Raw genomic sequence first — 19,538 nt, forward strand, 5'->3', positions numbered from 1 at the left:
TCGGGTTCCTGTACCAGTCCAGGAAATTTGCTCCTTGAGCTTGTCCTTCTCAAGGACGGAACGCAGGGAGAAAGAGTTCGTATTTGACATCATGGTTATCTACAACAGAAAAATGCAGAAAATAAATAAATATCATATTCTATTAATCATCTAATTAGACCTTTAATTAAATGATGCTCCCACTGAATTCTATAATTCATGTGGGGCAAGATCCACATCATACTACGCCTTGAGTTAGCTTTGGCTAAATCGCCCAAGACTTAGTATGATCGGTAGGTAACTAATTACCAATTACATCTCTATGCAACTCTTGTTTATAGGATCAAGATCCACATTTTATATTAAAACTCGAGTTAGCTTTAACTAATACGCCCAAGAGTTAATATAAACGTGATTTTGACCTATCTACCAACCATTGGAAAATGCCTATAGTTAAACTCGATCCAATTGAGTTAACTAGTTGCTCAATCTAATTGAGTTTTACTCACCCATGCGTTGATAGGCGGGACCAAGATTGTCCCTCCATACCCTACCAAGATAATAAGTGTTGCTCTACTTTGGCAGATTCAACAACAACATGTGATCGAGGTAGTGATAGGTATCACGGCATGGTAGGCATTACGAGTTGACGCGATTGAGATCTAATCTAATCGACGAGGTGTATCATATACACGATTTAGATCTAATCTAATCGTTAGGGCGCATCATGTACGCGATTTAGATCTAATCTAATCGTCAAGGTGCTAATTAATTACTATTCTAGCATGCATCACATATACACACACAAGCAATTAATTAAATATTTTTTGTGATTAGTCATGACCCTACTACGATCTTCTCAAGCCAATGAGAAGATCGGATGGTCAACCTAAGGTCAACAGCTTCTCAAGCTCCTTCCTTTGACCACCTTGTGTTGCTCGCGCCCTCCTCGTAACTCCGTCTCGAGTGGACCTTCCACCGCTCCAATTTTGTAAATTACAATTTTGAAACTCGAGTTACATTCGAGTCTAAAAACTATTTTTTTATAACAGGAATATAAAATAGAGGAAGGCACGACGCGCAGGTCGCGAATCAAGTACAACATGCACAAACACAAAATGGCACGTAGGCCATATTATGAATTACAACACAATTTTTTTTTCAATCTAATTGGGTCTTTTGGGTCATGACTATCACAAATAATACATAATTCTAAATTATGTTATTTATATAAATTTCTATAAATTTTCCATAATTTTTACAATTTTTATGAGTAAAAATTCCCGGCGGTCCCGTTTAGCGATTTTCGGGCGCAATCGCGGAACGAAGCCCCTTGCGGGGTCAGGGGCAGCACCCCTACCCGCGATATAACCATCGCAAGTGTTCCTTAGCGATCCTACAGTGCCTTAGCCCACTGTCCCAAAATGATTTGGGGTGAAACCTTGCCGTTTCGGAAAGATCTTCTCAGTAGTCGAAGCCTACAAGTGTCTAAACACTTGTGCTTCGCTTCTACGAGAAAAATACCCATAAAATCTATAAAAATCACAAATATACAGAAACTTACAGATCTGAATTTTTTTCATAAAAACAAAAACAAAACTCGTACATGCTTTGCACGTGGCTCTGATACACTGTTGAGTTTTTCGGGCCGCAAAAACCGCTTTTTATGTTGTGGAAATCCCGAAACCTATGCCACGGATCCGTGCAAAGTTTATAAAATTTTGAAAAACTTCATGTATGAGTTTCTAACCTAGATCTACACTAGATCTACAAGGAAGAAAAGAAATTTACCCTTGATGCGAAGCCCTTCACGTAATCCCGCTCGTCCAAGGTTCGCCGGATCTCGAGAGTATCAAAATAGATACTCCTCTATGTGTATCCACACAAGCAAGAGATAGAGAGAAACCACTAGGATGTGCTAGCACCCTTGATGGTCACGGCAAGGAGGAGGAGTTCATTGAGAAACAAGTCCCTAGCCAAGTTTTGACAGACTGCAGCAAAGGGATGTCTTTCCCAATGAGTAGTATGTCATCCACATACAATATAAGGAAGAAAACTATGCTCCCAACAACCTTCTTGTAGACACAAGGTTCATCTTCATTCTTGATGAAACCAAACTGTTTGATTGCATCATCGAATCTAAGATTCCAGCTCCAAGAAGCTTGCTTTAGTCCATAAATGGACCTATGCAGCTTGCATACTCTGCAGTATGCTGTGGATCTACAAAACCCTCAGGTTGTGTCATGTACACATCCTCGAGCAGGTTTCCATTCAGAAACACGGTTTTGACATCCATCTGCCAGATCTCATAATCGTGGTACGCTGCAATAGCAAGCATGATCCGAATGGATTTAAACATCGCTACTGGAGAAAAAGTTTCATCATAGTCAATACCATGAATTTGCTTGAAACCTTTAGCTACCAAGCGACCCTTATAAATAAGTCCATCCATGTCAGTCTTTCTCTTAAAGACCCACTTACACCCAATGAGTTTAACCCCTTCAGGTGGATCAACCAAAGTCCATACTTGGTTGGTGTACATGGATTCCATCTCGGATCTCATGGCCTCTAGCTATTTCTCGGAATCTAGACTCATCACAGCTTCCTGATAGGAGGTAGGCTCATCCTCAATTAGCACAACGTCATCATGATCAGACAAGAGAAATGAGTATCTCTCAGGATGACGACGTACCCTATCAGATCTGCGAAGAGGTAGGTCTACTTGAACTGGTTGTGGTTCCCCAACTCCTTGTGGAACAACATCATCCACAACATTTTGTGGTTCCAGTTCAACTTCCATCGAGGCTTCAGTGCTATGGTCCATATCTTGAACTTCTTCAAGATCGAACGTACTCCCACTAGTCTTTCTAAAAACAAAGTCCCTTTCTAGAAATACCCCAGTCTTAGCCACAACTACCTTGTGTTGACTGGGAATGTAGAAGTAATATCCCTTCGTTTCCTTGGGATATCCAATGAAATAGCACTTGTCGGATTTGGGTCCTAATTTGTCCGAGACTTGACGTCGAACGTAAGCCTCACAACTCCAAATCCTCATAAAAGACACCTGGACATCTCTCCCAGTTCATATCCTATATGGTGTCTTTATTACAGCCTTAGATGAAACTCGGTTGAGAATGAAGGTTGTTGTGTCTAGAGCATAACTCCAAAGATACATAGGAAGATCTGTGTGACTCATCATTGATCGTACAAGAAGTATAATAACCAAAAACAAATGCCTTTATTTATATATAAGAATATGATACAACGAGTCCATACAACAATCATCAAATGATTGGCTCTAGGGCTCTAACTAACACCTTCTTCCCTTGCTTTGCTAACAAATTTGGCTTCGAACACGAAATCTTCACCAATTTCGACTCCTGTGTACAGAAAATGTACAAAAGCAGATCTTCGAACAAAGAGAGTAAATATACTAAAAAAGAAAGCTGAAAGTACAAAAATGCATAGATCAAGCATGCTCAAAGTATGTGAATGTGCGTTAAAACATGCCAATAAGTGTATACAATCTATACACATCAGGTAACTCCTCTATAGACCAGGCGAAGACGTCCCGGTTACGGATCAAACACTGCATTAACTCTTCCTTGAGGGGGGAAGGAAGGTCGCTTGCCAAGCGAGTTACACTTTCAGGGCGTTCAGCATATAATTGCACCTCTTCCAGGGGATGGGCTCTTCCGCCATGGGCGAAGGCTCTTCTTGAACAGCGTGAACACCTCCATCTTGCATCCTTTTATTTTTCCGAGCCTCCACTCGGACCATGTCAATATAGCACCGGCGAGAAACTCTCCTCTCCTTTAACTTTGCCGAATGTTCGTCAACAGGAAATTTGATTTTCTGGTGAAAGGTTGAAACGACGGCCCTAAATTCATGCAGAGCAGGCCTTCCCAGAATGACATTAAAAGAGGAGGGGTAGTCCACTACGATAAAAGTGCTCCTCCTTGTGCGCACCAACGGCTCGGTGCCCAAAGATATAGCCAGCTTAATCTGACCCATTGGATTCACCTCATTGCATATAAACCCATATAGAGATGTGGCTACCGGCTGGAGTGCAGTAGCATCAATCTGCATCTCCTCGAATGCGGTCCTGAATAGAATATTAACCGAGCTCCCGGTGTCAACAAAAACCCGAGCCACTCGGCTATTGGCAATGATGGCTTTGATGATAAGAGCATCATCATGAGGTAGCTCCAGACCTTCTAGGTCTGCAGGCCCTAAGCTGATAACAGGGCCAACAGCCTGCTCTTGACTGCATCCAACAGTATGCACCTCCAAACAACGCATATGTGACTTGCGTGCTCTTCCTGAATCTCCATCAGTTGGCCCACCGGAGATCATGCCAATCTCCCTGACGGTAGCATTGCCTCTATTTTCGGCTTCCCGCGATCCTTCGGGTTCTTTTCCCCGGCCAGGTTGAAGGGTACTGGGTCCTATTAGGTCGGGGCGGGACTGCCCGGTCTATCCAACTGCGGCTTGTTGTTCCTCCATCATCCTGATTACTTAAGGGGCTAGCTCGGGCGGTGGTAAGCCTAACTCTGCAGCCCGCTTGGAGTCCCGAGCAAACTAGAAACAGTGATTAGTATCATGAGTTTGAGAACGATGGTAAATGCAATACCGATTATTCCATGGTCCTGGTCGGGGAGCATGCACAGCTGCGACTTGGGGAGCGGGTTTGATCTCTGGCCCGGGATGGAAAGCAGGTCTGGCTTCCCGGGCGCGCGGTAGAGGTTGAGGAGGTGGTTGAGGCACTCTTCTCTCCGGCTTGTTGGTAGAGGGAGGTGGTCTTTCGGCTTTCCTCCGAGCCGCTTGTGCTTCTTCTACTTTAATGTAGCAGGCAGCTTTTTCCACCATCTCATCAAAATTCTGAGCGGGATTTTTGATGAGATCCCTGAAGAATTCTCCTTCTCCTAATCCATGAGAGAAGGCACTCATTAAAATCTCCGAAGTGGCGGTGGGGACATCCTGGGCCACTTGATTAAAGCGGATGATATAACCTCTTAAGGGCTCGGTCGGCCCTTGCTTCAGAGAGAAAAGACAGTGATCTATCTTCTGATATTTTTTACTACTAGTAAAATGACACAGGAAGGTCGTCTTGAAGTCCAAAAAGCAGGTGATGGAACCTTGAGGTAGTCCGTCAAACCACTTTAACGCCGAGCCAGCTAAAGTGTTTAAGAAAACTCGGCACTTGACGACATCACTGTATTGGTGCAGCAGGGCTGCATTTTTAAATTTTTGTAAGTGCTCTTCCGGGTCTTTGCTCCCGTCATACTCTCCGATCGACGGGGCCCTATAACCCTTGGGCAGTCTTTCATTTAAAATCCTGGCCGAGAAAGGTACTTTCTCGTCTGGATCTTCCGGAAATACTTCTGGTATTATGAGAGCCTTCCCCTTCTTCGAGTCTCTGGGCAAGGAGCTCTTAGCCATGAAGACTTGTGGTTGTTCTTTCTTGAGGTTGTGGCCCTGGGGCTCTGGTTGATAATACCCCACACCGGGCTCACGATAAGGAACCTGAGGAAATACCTCAGGCTATTTTCTTTTAGAGCCCCGATCTGAGACAGGGAGGGGCTCCTTGGAAGCTTCAGCGGGAGATTGTCGTGGTCGCGAGACGGTCGCTTGCTTCTCGGAGGCGGCTCACCTCTTGGCCTCCTTGAAAAGTTCATATTCTCCGGCGGTCATAGTAACATTAATGCGGCCAGACTCCTCCATCTTTACGTTCCGGAACAGGCTATTGTGTTCCCACATATGGCGCCAAATTTGATCTCGTCCGGAAGCTGAGTCGGATGGAGCCGGGCCTTGTTGTACTGGAAGTTGACGGAAAGTCGCTGAAGCGTTGGATCTACCTGGTACCCCGTGGAAAGGTTCGCACGGGCGGATGATGAAGAAAGATGACCAGGACGATGACACTGTTGCTCTGCGCACACTTAGACGAACCCACGAGTCGTTAGAGACCAGAAACCAGGGAAAAAGTCCCCAGGTCAGGCCCTTCGACGCTCAAGTCAGGTACTTTTTCCCCAGAAATCACAGAGAAAGGACGAAAAGTAAAGACTAGTGAGAAATGATGAGTGAGTGTACCTGCATAAGGGACAAAGCATCCCTTTTTATACTGCAACGGATGTCTCTAGGACTTGGCGAGTGTCAGGGAATGTCGGGTGTCAGGCTTTGTCTGGTGGTGATTGACACATGACTCTTCATAAAAGGCTAGCGGCAAAACCAAAGGCGTAGAGATCCCTGACTGTTAGCATATTCCCTGATACATTGATTGTTCTCTGACATTCTTTGGCAAGCGGTTATGATTCCTTGGCTTGTTTGTCCTGTAGTGCCTAAATGCTGGGTCTGCCTCCTAACCTGCTACGATCTGCTATAATCCATGGTTTGCAAGTTCCGACCTACCCGACCGGTCTGTTTCCTGACCTGCATTTGTCTACTGTTATCCTTGGTTTGTATGTCCTGACCTATACGCTAGGTCTATGTCTAGACCTGTTTCTGTTTATCGTTATCCTTGGCTTGTATGTCCCGACCTGCACGCTAGGTCTATGTCCAGACCTGTTTACTATTTACTTCTATCCATGGCTTGTACGTCCCGACCTGCACGCTTGGTCTATATCCAGATCTGTTTACTATTTACTGCTATCCATGGCTTGTACGTCCCAACCTGCACGCTAGGTCTATGTCCAGACCTGCTTACTATTTATTGCTATCCATGGCTTGTACATCCCGACCTACACGCTAGGTCTATGTCCAAACATGTTTACTATTTACTGCTTGTAGGGATTTTCGGGCCGTAAAAACCACTTTTTCGCGTTGCGAAAACCCCGAATCTCCCATGCCACCGGATCCGCGCGAAGTTTATAAAACAAAATTTCATGTACGAGTTTACTAAAGCCTAGATCTACACTAGGAGAAGGAATTTACCCTCGATGCGATGCCCTTCGCAATCCCTCTCGTCCAACGGTTCGCTGGATCTCGAGATCGTCAAGTGTACGATCCTCTAGAAATATCCACACGAACAAACTAGGTGGAGAAGACCAAACAAAGGTGTGCTAGCACCTTAGATGATTCGGCCAAGGAGGAGGAGAGGGAGAGCAAGAAGAGAGAAAGGAGGAATGAATGCCTTGAATGAAAATCAAATTTTCATCCACACCATAAGTGGCCGGCCACAATTGTAACCCCCATTCCATTTAATGTGGCCGGCCATTAAAGAAAGGATTTGTAACCTCCATGAGGTGGCACACACATGTGCCAACTATGATGATGTGGCACATCATCATTAGTCCTACTAATGTCAACTCACAAATGAGGTGGCAAATGGTCAAGTCAAACTTGACTCTTCCTCTTCCTCTCAAGTCAAGTCAAACTTGACATTATAACTCCCATGGTTGATCAAATCCAACCATTTGATTAACACAATTCCTTTAATTAAATTGATTCAATGAGTCATAATCTAAATTAAACTCATTGAACACATGAATCAAATTGAGTCCAACTCAATTAGTTCAATTAGGATTACTCTTAATCCAATTTGATTCATCACATGAATCTAATCCTCTTGGTTCATCATATGAACCTAATCTCCATCTAATTGTCCTTTGTGTGTGACCCTATAGGTTCTTATAACGTTGGCAATGCTCCTAAACCCATTTAGAAGCATAAGTAATGAGCGGTATCTAGCAACACATTATTACTACCCAAGTTATAAGAATGATGAGATCCAACATCACCTTGTGACTACTAATTGTGACTCCTCACAATATATGACATTGTCCTTCTATCCTAGACATCTAGATTGATCAATGTGAGGTATAGACCGTGTCATCCTCTAATCAATCTAAATCTTGAACTCCAAGTAGACTCACTCAATCAAATGAGCTCAATATCTCATTCTCGATGGCCCCTGCTGCCTTCGGTGACCCCGCGATCGGCCACCCCGCGGACGGCGACACCGCACATGCCGAGGATGCCCAACCGCTGGCCAACCCCAGGCGGAAGGTCGTGGTCAGCGTCCGCTGCCAGCAAATCGATTGGCTTTTGTAGTTTTGACTTGGGAAGACTCGCACTTCTAGCCAGGATCTTCTGTGGAGCTGAGTCTGATTAGGGTTTCTGTTCCCACTCTATGAAAGTTGTGCCTTCGGTCATCATTCTCCTTGACAACGTCAGCAAGCAAGCGATAGAAACGAAGAGAGCACGGCGATGGAACAGACAGACCTTCATCATGATCAAGCCCAACGACGTCCAACGCGACCTAGTGTGCTCTCCGTCTTCCTCCCCTTGATTTCTTATTCCTTCGCTTCGTTCATCTATTCTTCGTCGTTGCATTGCGTAATTTATAGTAGATATGTTACTGAAACACCAAAATCCTTCTTCTTCTTTTTTTTTTTAGTTGAAAGGTTGGAGAAATTATTAGTAGGTTTGAGAAAAAAGGTTTCTACTTGAAAGGTGAAGATTTTACCAACTACAATCCTTTTTTGTTTTCCCCGTCTACTTTAGAGAAGAAACGAGAAATTTCCTTGGTTTTTTTTGTGCGTCGATCAGGGTTGAAGTTGGTCGGCGTGGAACACTCCTTTGCGGAGAAACACTACGCCGACCTCTCCGCGAAGCCCTTCTTTGGTTCCCTTGTGGAGTACATCATCTCTGGTCCGGTGGTAGCGATGGTATGGACGCGAAAGAATGTGGTGGTCAGACTATGCAATTGAGATTGGTAGGTGATTTCTTCTTCGTCAGTTAAATTTCTTGAAACTCAAATAAGCTTGAAACTTTGCTTGTCAAGGCCATGTTCTTGCATGTGTAACATAGAAACTCAAGTATAGTGGAAACTAAAAAATATTAGAGTTTCATCTTCTTGATCTCTTGATTGCAAGTATTAATTGATTGATGTATGCAATGTGTTTGATGAATTTCCTCAAACACTATCCTGAGTTGATTTTATCATTTTTGTTTGCTAGATTGAGGAGTTGTTATTTCTTGTTGCTAAGTTGGTTTTATGTATTCCTTGAACTATCAAGTTTCTTTTATATCTATGCTAATTCTTTTCACTAATATGCCATGTTTTCTGGCTTATAAATTTACCTCTTTTTGTTGTTGTTGTTTCTACAGGATTTGTGTGTTGGGCTTCTTAGATGCGCTACATATACAACTTAAAGGCTTTGATCATTAAGTGAGTATTGTCTTTTGACCTTCTTGTTAAATCGATTCATGACCAAGTTAATTATCTGAATCCATCTGAATAGTTCCTAATACGGTTTAGGGTTTAGGATAGACCAGATCCGGAAAGATTGTGCCAATTAAGTGACAAGCTTGTTGATTATTGGAGCTATTACTAGGGTGATATAGTAATTCTAATAATTAATTAGTCAGTTGTTTTGATCTTTCCAGCAAGAGATTTGAATGAAGTTTCTAGCATACGAAGAAAAAAAATCTTTTGGAGTTCAAGCTTGCGTGCCCGATTACGAGCTTTATAATGTCCTTACTTTTTCTGATTTTTGGAATCCATTAGCTGGACCTCTTCATTCCTGTTTCAGTAGATCCTAAACATTCTTGGTCCAGGGAAGAATTTTAACTAGGAATAAGTTTAGTCTCACTTGACTCCCATAAAGATTTAGATGCATATTTCTACCCCTGAAAAGTTCACAGATCCTGTAAAAATTCATTGGCTTAATTCAATCACAGTTTGAAATTGTTCCTACATTCCAGTTGTTGCTAAACTATTTGACAAGAATTTCTCTTTGTTGTTATTATGTACAAACAAAATTAGAGGTAGACAGAAACTCTTCACCTCTACAATCAAAATGATGGAAATTGGAAAGAACAACAACTAGCTTTCCCATATAATTCTCTAATCTGAATGGACTATCTTATCCTGTTGACTGTTATGGGTGCTAAAGGGAATATATATCTCCCTATTACTAGCTTGGCATATGATAAACAATTATTTGTGCGACTCTTTTACAACATTATGAGGTCAACAAGCATTTAAACAATATTTGTTTTCCAATATAATCTCACCACAAAAAACAGAATTAAGAAATTACTTTGATCACAGATTACATTCAAGTCAAATGTTATACAGGCTTGATTTTGTTTTATTGTTCAGAATACTATAGAAACAAAAATAATATTGCATCATTTAATAATCTTCAAATGGCACTCTAACTGAATTTTGGTTTTGGTGGCATTTGCAGGTCCATGATGCTTCCTTCCAACATGTTGATAACCATGCTAATTGAAGGTCTATTTTCTGGCTTTATCTGTATGCACCATAAACCCACTATCATCATTTTTTTTTTTTGCAATTTCTTTAGTCTTAGGATTAGCATCAGTCTCAGGACTAACAAGACTAGTATCAGGAGTGACCAAATCATAGTACTTATCAAAATTGTCATAAACCCAATCTGGTGTTAGACTGGGTTTATGACAATTTTATGTGCATATTCAATTTGTATCATCTTCAGGAACTGACAAATGGTCAAAACAAGTTTAACAATTGCTTCCCTTGCTAAAACATATCTATCAGAACCAATTAAATGAGCTGGAAGTAAAACAAGGGGATCAAGGTAAGCTTCAAAACAATTGCCTAGTTTCTTCCTCCAGTTAGATATCCTCTTGATCGATCTATCATCCAAAAGGTGGATTTTCTGGTGTACTTCTTCGAATATATGAGCCTCACAATGAGCTTGTTGACTGGTATGTCTTCACATCTATAACACCTCTGATAATTTCGTAAGAGGAGATGAGTAGACTCCGAAAGAATGAGTAGCTCAACACTTCACATTTGAATGCATTTGAGTAATGGAATTTCAGTCATTGATATTATAATCCTGTGTTTAATTACTATAACCACCGTTTAACTTTCTGAGAATTATTGATCTTTTTTTATGATGAATATTTTAGGACGAATGATGGACAAAAGTACAACAGATGTAGCTTCAGATGGGTATCACAAATATAAGGTATAACTACACACTTTTTAGGTTCACCTTTTTTAATGTAACAATATATAAAAGCTTCTTCTATCTGTTTCATTTTGGGTTTGAATCTTAACTTAATTATTACCCATTGATGACTATTAAAGCTACTTCCTAAGCAATCGCACAATTAAAGAGTTAGTTTGATTATAGAAGAATCATACAAGTAACTTTCAGTAAGATGAGATGATTTATTAGGAAGATGTCAAGCTGATGGCTGAATTGGGATTGGACTCCTACATATTCTCCATCTCTTGGTCAAGACTTCTTCCGAGTATGACTCCCTGAAACTTTTAGATCGGTTAGAGTGTTATTAAAAAACACTAATTCTGTTATTTTATATGAATGCTACTTTCTTTGTAGATGGAAGAGGATTTGTGAATCCTAAAGGTATCAGTTCTACAACAACTTCATCGATGAGCTAGTGAAATATGGTTAGTCTTCCCTTTAAATATACATCAAACTTGTTTTCTAATTCAACTTTTGGTGAGAGATTGAGCAGGATTCGTTTGAAATGCACTCTGCAGGGACTGGATTGGTCTTACTTCATCATTTGAATTTGCAAATTTAGCTGGTTTAGTAGAGAAGATCATGTGAACTCCTGGATCTTCTTGGATGAAAGAACTCTCATGAATCAATGAGTTGTTGATGCTCTGAACATTGTTATTCACACTTGTGCTAATGGAGGGGACTTCAGTACTTGCCATTTTAGGTGCATCTATGAGAGATTTGTCATTGACCTTGCTTTCTGCACTTTAACAGATTATTTCAAATGTGCATATCAAAGAAGCTGAGCAAACAAGTAAAAATTACCAGCAAAAGGTTACTTATCTCATTTTCAATCTCTATTTGAGTAGAATTTACAGCATCTTTAATTTTCCTTATGTAAGCAACAAACTGCTTTATATCCATATTGACTATTTTATTCTATTCAGGTAAGAGAATTGGAGAATCAATTAAATAGTGAGAGGACAACCAAGAAGGATGTTGCAAAGTTCCCAAAGCCTCCAATGACTCCTTTAAGATTGAGGCCTCCTTTACAAAGAATCACCAATCAGTTGTCACCCTCAGGACATCAAACAAGCAAAGGTGCCCATCCAGTAATAAATAAAGAGAATTGTCTATTAACAAATAAAACTACTGGGGAAGATTTAGTTAAATCTCTGCACAAAGCAAGAAGGATAACGTTGGCACCAGTAAGAATAATATTTGTGTACTATCTATTACCTTTTGATGTTGTAAGAAAAATAGTTATGTGTAATTTGTGGATACTGACTTGATGTGCACAATATCTATTATCTTTTTATGTTGTAAGAAGAATATTTATGTGTTGGTTATATGGATATTGACTTGGTGTATTTAGATACATCGGTGCATTTTTATTTGTGATTTTGTTAGTGAATTAATAATATTAACTTAATTTTATGATTTGTTTGGTGATAATATTGGTTTTTCACTATTTTGGAAATCGAATTTGTGTCGTTAAACAATACTGATATTATATCGGTTTTCCACCGCTGCAAAACCGGTGTCATTAACTAATATTACATCGGTCGTATACCGCTGCCAAAACTGGTGTTATTAACATATAATATTACATCGGTTTTACACCCGATGTCGTTAAGTGATACTACACCGGTTTTAACCCGATGCCTAAAATGACAGACCTTTTACATCGCCTTCATAGACATCGATCGAAAATGTAATAGACATCGGTGGACAACCGATGTCTATGAGGGTTTTTGTTGTAGTGAGTTGACCTACATGCTAGTCTCGTCACATTAACATTGTCCCTGAATATTAATACTCGACTAGGAATGATTAAGAGTAGTGTTCCCTATATCATCTCACTATCGGTTCAACTAACCGATTGATATAGGTAAGAACCTTCTACTCAAGGACGCTATTATACTTAGTTTATTTTGCACCAATACAAGTAAGCATAATAATCAAAAAACAAAATGCCTTTTTATATAAGAATATGATACAATGAGTCCATACAACAATCATCAAATGATTGGCTCTAGGGCTCTAACTAACACTGCTATCCATGGCTTGTCCCGACCTGCACGTCAGGTCTATGTCCAGACATGTTTACTATTTACTGCTATCCATGGCTTGCCCGTCCCGACCTGCATGCTAGGTCTGTTTTCCGACCTACTTCTGTTCACCGCTATCCTTGGCTTGTACGTCCCGACCTGTGCACTAGGTCTGTTCCTGACCTGCTTTTGTTTACCGTTATCCCTGGCTCGTACATCCTGACCTGTGCGTTAGGTCTGTTTCCCGACCAGCTTCCGCTTACTATTATCCTTGGCTTGTATGTCCCGACCTGAATGCCAGGTTTGTTTCCCGACCTGAATGCCAGGTCTGTTTCCCAACCTGCTTCTGTTCACCGCTAACCTTGGCTTGTACATCCCGACCTGTGCACTAGGTCTGTTCCCGACCTGCTTCTGTTCACCTCTATCCTTGGCTTGTACGTCCCGACCTGTGCACTAGGTCTGTTCTCGACCTGCTTCTGTTTACCGTTATCCCTGGCTCGTACAACCTGACCTGTGCGTCAGGTCTGTTTATTCTACGCTCCAGGCCTTCTCTCCTTTACCTTGGCTTGTGGGTTCAATTCTCAGCTATACCTGGCCCATGGGCTATCTTTGACCACTATCAGGGCTAGCCCTTGTCTGACTTATACTCCTATCCTTTAACTGCCCGTCAGCTGAGACTTTGACCCAGGCCACGTGAGTGTGACTTCTGACTAGCCATGTAAGTTTGACTTCTGACCTCCATATAAGCTTGACCTTTGACCTTCACGTAAGTTTGACTTCTGACCTCCACGTAAGCTTGGCTTATGACCTCCATGTAAGCTTGACTTATGACCACCTCATCTTACAGGCCCCACGAACATGCACCATATCAAACCTCATTGTAATAAAACTTCTACGTATGATTAAAATCTCATTCACAATTGAATTTTCTCCCATCCACAACTTTTCCATTCATATTATTTCCAACGTTAAGCTTATGTAAATCTATATAGTGTACGTATATAGATCGGTTCGACTAACAATGAGACCACTGAATCTTTGATTTCTGAATCGTACTCACTGTATCTATCTGTACCCCGGTAGAAAAACTGCGCCGTTCGATTAAGGTTGATCGCGCAAATCTTGAAGTTTTCCTCGAACATATTTGTATAATTCACTCGATCCCCGTTCATGGCTCTCCAATTTGCCATGATCATCTCCTTGATCATCTCCCGAGCCTCCGCCTCTAAAACATCTTTCTCCTGCATCAGACAGTGGATGGCCGAGGGCCCATCGCTTCTTCCCATTTCAACCTGCGCATGCACATCAGCACCTGCAACTGCTTAAAGTTCAACTGAAATTGAATACAAAACGATCACAGTTTGAAAATATACGAGATCATTGCAGAGGCGAAAGTTCATGGAGGACCATTGTAGAAATTGTGTGTAAGTTCTGAAATTTTCTAGGTCTGTTTTGGTTAAGTATGGGCTCATGCAGTAGGCAAGAGTGAGGAAGATATGCCCTGATCCCGAGATCCATCCATTTTCCAAATACTCTTCGACTGTGGGAGTGTACTTCTCGTGAGACCATTTAGCTTCCAACAAAAAGGCTTTGCAGAGATCACTCCACTGCATCGACCAAAATAACTAATTATTTAATCAACAGTGCGGATTTTTAGTTAATAATTAAGGATTAAATTTACTGATGAAAGTGAGAAACATATATTACAGATCTCCTTAGATATGGCAGTACGTTAAACCCTTTTTCTTTGAGTACTCGATAGGCAGCTTCGTTTGCTGTGTTGAAGACGGCCAGAAAACAGAGCCTCAGGTAATCTGGGAGTTTGTCGACCGCATTGACATCCCACCTGAAATTAATCAATTACGAACATGTATCAAAACCAAACAAGCATTTATCATCTATAAGTTGATCAGAGTTGGGACTAGATCGATTCACTGTTAATTAATATAATTACCTCTCTATTGCATCTGTGAATATCTCAAGCTCTTCCAACTTGCCGTAGACGTCATAAACATCATCCAGCAGTGCGATGAAGCAATTGGCTTGGGTCTCTATCTCTCGAAAACTCCAATATTCTGGTTCAAAGGCGCACCCAACGGTCCACAAGTAGTTGGCCATCAACCTGTCTCTGAAGAATGGCAGACGCTGTGCGAGTCCAAGATCTGCCCACCATCTGTTCGATTCATATACATATTACAGAGTACTGCTTTTGAATTCAATTCGCGATGCATGCATTCATATGGCTAGCTCCAATATAACTTACTAATTATACCTCGAAAGTTTGCTGAGTTCTTTCTTGTGCGTATGCTGAACCCTGTTGAAATCCAACTTTGCGAATTCTAAAAGTACAGGATTAATCATACTGCACTCGTCTTTGTTGCTTTGGCTGCAGAATTGTATGAACCACCTGGCGTGTAGTCTTTCCAACCTCCAGTTCAATGGGAGCTCCAACGCATAGGACACTTTCTGCTTTAGGCCAGGTTCAGTAATGGATCCTTGGTCCAGGAGATTTCTCAAGTTCCGGGTGGTGAAATCCATGGCCTCCTGCAGTATCACTTCCTCCTCTGTTCCGTAAAAAGCTGTCTCATGTAAACTCAGCATTCCTTCGACGGAAAATTCGAAGAACTGGCCGTTCCCATCCCTGAAACTCTTGAAGATATCTGCAATATATGCATTAATTACAGTTATAAAATGTTAATTAAATGGGTACTGTATATATACCGTCTGTGATCGAGAATCCGTTTTCTCTAAAAAGCCTGAAGAGAAGTGCAGTGACATGGACGTCAGTATCCTTCTGCTGCAAGCTAATTATGTCTTCTAGTGATGCATGAATGCTAGCTAAAGCATCTTTAATGTCGTCTTTGAAATGGTAAGCCACTCCAAGTTGTTGCAGGTGGTCGATCAGCCGGAGCTGCTCTTCCACTTCCTTCTTCTCGCATATTACTTTTCTAATTATCTCTTTCAGCAACACTATTCTCCTTGTCCGATCCTTCTCCTCTACCTTTAACAGATAAAGTTTTGATTTAGATTTAATCCAAAGAAAAAACAGAGATGTTGAGGGAGTAGTAGAACTAATTACAGGAGACTTAACGGTGAGTGACTGTATGTAGTCGTTGCTCCACGAGTTGGGCCGGTAATGGGTCGATTTTCCCAACGCCGGCGATTGCCTGCTGGCCGTGCAATGGATGAGTGGAAAGCATGGCCGCTCGGTGGTGGTGGATCGCCGGAGATCACAGAGCTTTAGGTGAAAAGGGATGTATGATGGTGCGACAAGAGAAGGAGACATGATTAACGTAATGCTTGTCAGATTGTTGGAGGCAGCTGATTGATACGTTGAATTGGTTGGGTTGGGGCATTCCTTATACAGAGCAGAGCAGAGGAAGTGTACATGCTATATATGGACGTCAGTGCCGTGATATGGTCGTAAGCATCGATCCTTCGACTGCAAGCTAAGTATTCTTCTAATTAATGATCAATGAAAACTAACTAAAGCATCGTTAATGTTGTCTTCGAAATTGGGGCGTAAATAAATGATGTGAATGTGATTGATGGATGGAACAAGGAAAAGAGACATGTTTACTGAAAAAACTTTAATATAATGCCTATTTTCACGTGGGTAGGAGAAACAGGAGTAATATAACGCCGTCTCCTATTTTAAAACGAAAGCATAACGTCGAGTTATCGTGAAAAAGATTTTATTATTATTATTTATGCATGTGCAAGCAAAAGATTGTCAACGAAAGCGACGTTTACGGATTGTCGGCTGAAAACACAAGACTAGTGATCGTCGCTAGAAATTGGGCACAATTTAAAGCCTCTGAAATTGATTAATTTAATTGGGCACAATTTAAAGTCTCTGAAATTGATTAATTATTAGTCTAACCTTCTTTCTCACGATAATGTCTCTCTCTCTTACAATAAACACATGAATAAGATGAGCATAGGATTCTTTAATTTGTTTTAACAAATAAGAAAGTGGGTTATTAAAATTTATAAATAAATTAGGTGAGGATAAGGATATTGGACCTATATATTTATTGTAATGGCCACTAAAAAAATAAAAGATTTTTGCTAGAATGATCAGTCGGTATTCCATGTTAAAATCCAATATAAGTTGTCAAATTTTAAATGAATATAACTTTTGATCCGGGACTCGAAATCAGATTTTATCTATCATCACACGTGCATGATTCGAAAACCTACATTTATTACAGGTGTAATCATAACCGTCAATTTTCAACCCCAAATTATAATGTTTAAACCCTTTTAGGGTCTTTGGCTATTTTTGGTAATTATTATTTTTTTAGATATTTAGGATAATTTTCGTATTTCTGATATTTTATAGAAAGAATTTATTTTGATCCGCGTCTTGATTTGAGTTAAGATCGTTAAGTTAGTTATTTTCCTTTTTGGGTAAAAAGTCATTTCCTTTCTTTACAAGATTTGAATTAAGATATGTTAATTGTAATTATTGTAATTTCTTTAATTTCCTTATTTTAATCTTAGGTTATGGTCTATACAAGAGTCATATTTAGATGTTGAGGGATTAACCCCTCAAGTTTAATAAAAAGTCTCCTTCTTAAAGGTTCCTCTTCTTGTCTTTTCCTCAATTTTCCTTTTCGCATCAGCCCACAGGATAATCGCTATCCTACCCGGCATCAGTTATATCAGAGCCCATGAATGTCATTAACAGATCCAATTGTGGGTCATCGCGGTCGCAATAACATGCAAGCTTCAGTGGAGGAAGCTGAGCACCGTGGTCTAGCGTCCAGGACATAATGACGATTGAGGATTTACAGAGGCAAGTTGCAGATTTAACCCAACATATGATAGCATGGGATCTCAAAGATCGTGAGATTTCAAATCGTGGATCTGAGTCTTCCTTCGAGAATCCATATCACCGGCGGGATTCACCTCAAGATCGTCATGGACGAGAGGAGTTTGCTAGAGACTTTGGATTTTAGGATTTGCCCAAATTTTCTGGTTCGTTGCTAGCAGAGGACTTCATTGATTAGATCAACGAAGTAGAGCGGATTTTCGACTACTAGCGAATTCTAGATCGGTTGAAAGTGAAGTTAGTTGCCATCAGACTCAAAGGGTGAGCATCAGCATGGTGGAAACATATGCGACACTCTCTGGACAAACAAGGTAAACCTTAAATAACTATCTGGGAAGATATAAAGGAAAATATGAAGGAACACTTCCTTCCCTTCGCCTACACCCAAACTTTGTTCTAGTAACTTCACTCATTAAGACAGGGTACAAGATCAGTCGACGAATATATAGAAGAGTTTTTCTAGCTAATGGCCCAAAATGACCTATCTGAGACGGAGGAGAAGCAGGTGACACGTTACTTAGGGGGTCTGTGTTTGGCCTTGCAAGATGCCCTCAGTCTTCATTCACTCTCGACGGTGTCAGAGGCCTTTCAGCATGCACTAGAAGCTGAAATGTAACAAAATAGGAAACCAATGGGGAGAGGCGACAAGAACAATTGTCCAGCTTGCCCTCAAAATTCTCATCCCTCACAACAGCAGCCATCGTAACAATCATCGCAGTGACCATCGCCACGGTCACCACAGATTTACTTTAAAACCCCTGTTAGATGTTATCAACGTGGTGAATAAGGACATATGACCTCCAATGCAGAAAGCCCTCTTTTATTGATCCAAAGGGCAAAAACTTGCTGATCGAGGAAGAGGTGATAGAAGATACAACAACAATTGGAGATCCGATGTATGAAGCATCTGCCGAAGTGATTTATGGCGATGGTCATGAGACTTTGGTCGTTCGTAAGAGTCTACTGACTCCTAAGGGTGATTCGGGGGACGATTGGTTGAGAACTAATATTTTTCATACTACCTGCACCATCGCGGATAAAGTTTACAAGATGATTATCGACAGTGATAGTTGCAAGAATGTAATATCCGTAGAGGTTGTCCAGAAATTACAACTGAAGATAGACCGTCATCCTAAACCCTACAAGTTATCTTGGCTGAATAAAGAAAGCAAGGTAACAATAGACCGACGATGCCTCATTTCCTTTTCAATTAGCAAATACTTTGATAGTGCTTGGTGTGATGTTGTGGTCATAGATGCATGTCATGTATTGTTGGGATGACCATTGTAGTATGATCACAGTGCTGTCATTGATGGGCGGAAGAATACCTATACCCTTAACGTCAATGGGAAAAAATTATGTTAGCGTCGCAGCAGGAAGGAAGTACTCTAGTTCTGATAGCTAAAAATACTAATTTGCTTTCTATATCCAGGTTTTTAAATGAAGTAGAGCAAGGAGTTGTATATGCTTCGCTACCATGCCAAATTATTGCTCCAACCATGGACGCAGAGTTACCTGCCAAAGTATAGCAGCTGCTAGCGGATTTTAATGAGCTGATGCCGAAGGATCTTCCTTCTGGGCTACCGTCGATGCGTGATATCCAACATCAGATTGACCTTGTTCTAGGGTCAAGTTTTCCTAATCGGCCAGCTTATCGCCTTAGCCCTAAAGAAGCAAAAGAATTGCAATATCAAGTGGTGGAGTTGT

At 41.0% G+C, this 19,538-nt stretch overlaps 1 protein-coding gene across 2 annotated transcripts; it reads right to left on the reverse strand.

Annotated features, from left to right (window-relative positions):
* Positions 1-13,929: 13,929 nt before the first annotated feature.
* On the reverse strand, positions 13,930-16,353 carry LOC121993994 (terpene synthase 10-like). Of its 2 annotated transcripts, none has more exons than XM_042548201.1 (7): positions 16,086-16,353; positions 15,716-15,995; positions 15,267-15,654; positions 14,949-15,167; positions 14,702-14,840; positions 14,368-14,601; positions 13,930-14,286 (listed from the first exon to the last, which is right to left on the reverse strand). In XM_042548201.1, the coding sequence occupies exons 1-7, from the start codon at positions 16,278-16,280 to the stop codon at positions 13,969-13,971; spliced, it is 1,773 nt and encodes a 590-aa protein (XP_042404135.1). In that variant the 5' UTR covers positions 16,281-16,353; the 3' UTR covers positions 13,930-13,968. The 2 variants fall into 2 exon arrangements, with proteins under 2 accessions (XP_042404135.1, XP_042404134.1); XM_042548200.1 differs by having other exon boundaries at positions 16,074-16,353.
* Positions 16,354-19,538: the final 3,185 nt, after the last annotated feature.

The sequence above is a fragment of the Zingiber officinale genome, chromosome 6A, assembly GCF_018446385.1.
Source record: "Zingiber officinale cultivar Zhangliang chromosome 6A, Zo_v1.1, whole genome shotgun sequence".
Classification (NCBI taxonomy): domain Eukaryota; kingdom Viridiplantae; phylum Streptophyta; class Magnoliopsida; order Zingiberales; family Zingiberaceae; genus Zingiber; species Zingiber officinale.

Bases quoted from the DNA above. Each gene is read 5' to 3' on its own strand.
- LOC121993994 (XM_042548200.1), bottom strand. From the start codon at position 16,280: ATGTCTCCTTCTCTTGTCGCACCATCATACATCCCTTTTCACCTAAAG. The intron at 15,996-16,073 runs GTAATTAGTTCT...TATCTGTTAAAG, and splicing joins CACTCACCGTTAAGTCTCCT to GTAGAGGAGAAGGATCGGAC. The intron at 14,602-14,701 runs GTAATATATGTT...TGGTCGATGCAG, and splicing joins TGCCATATCTAAGGAGATCT to TGGAGTGATCTCTGCAAAGC.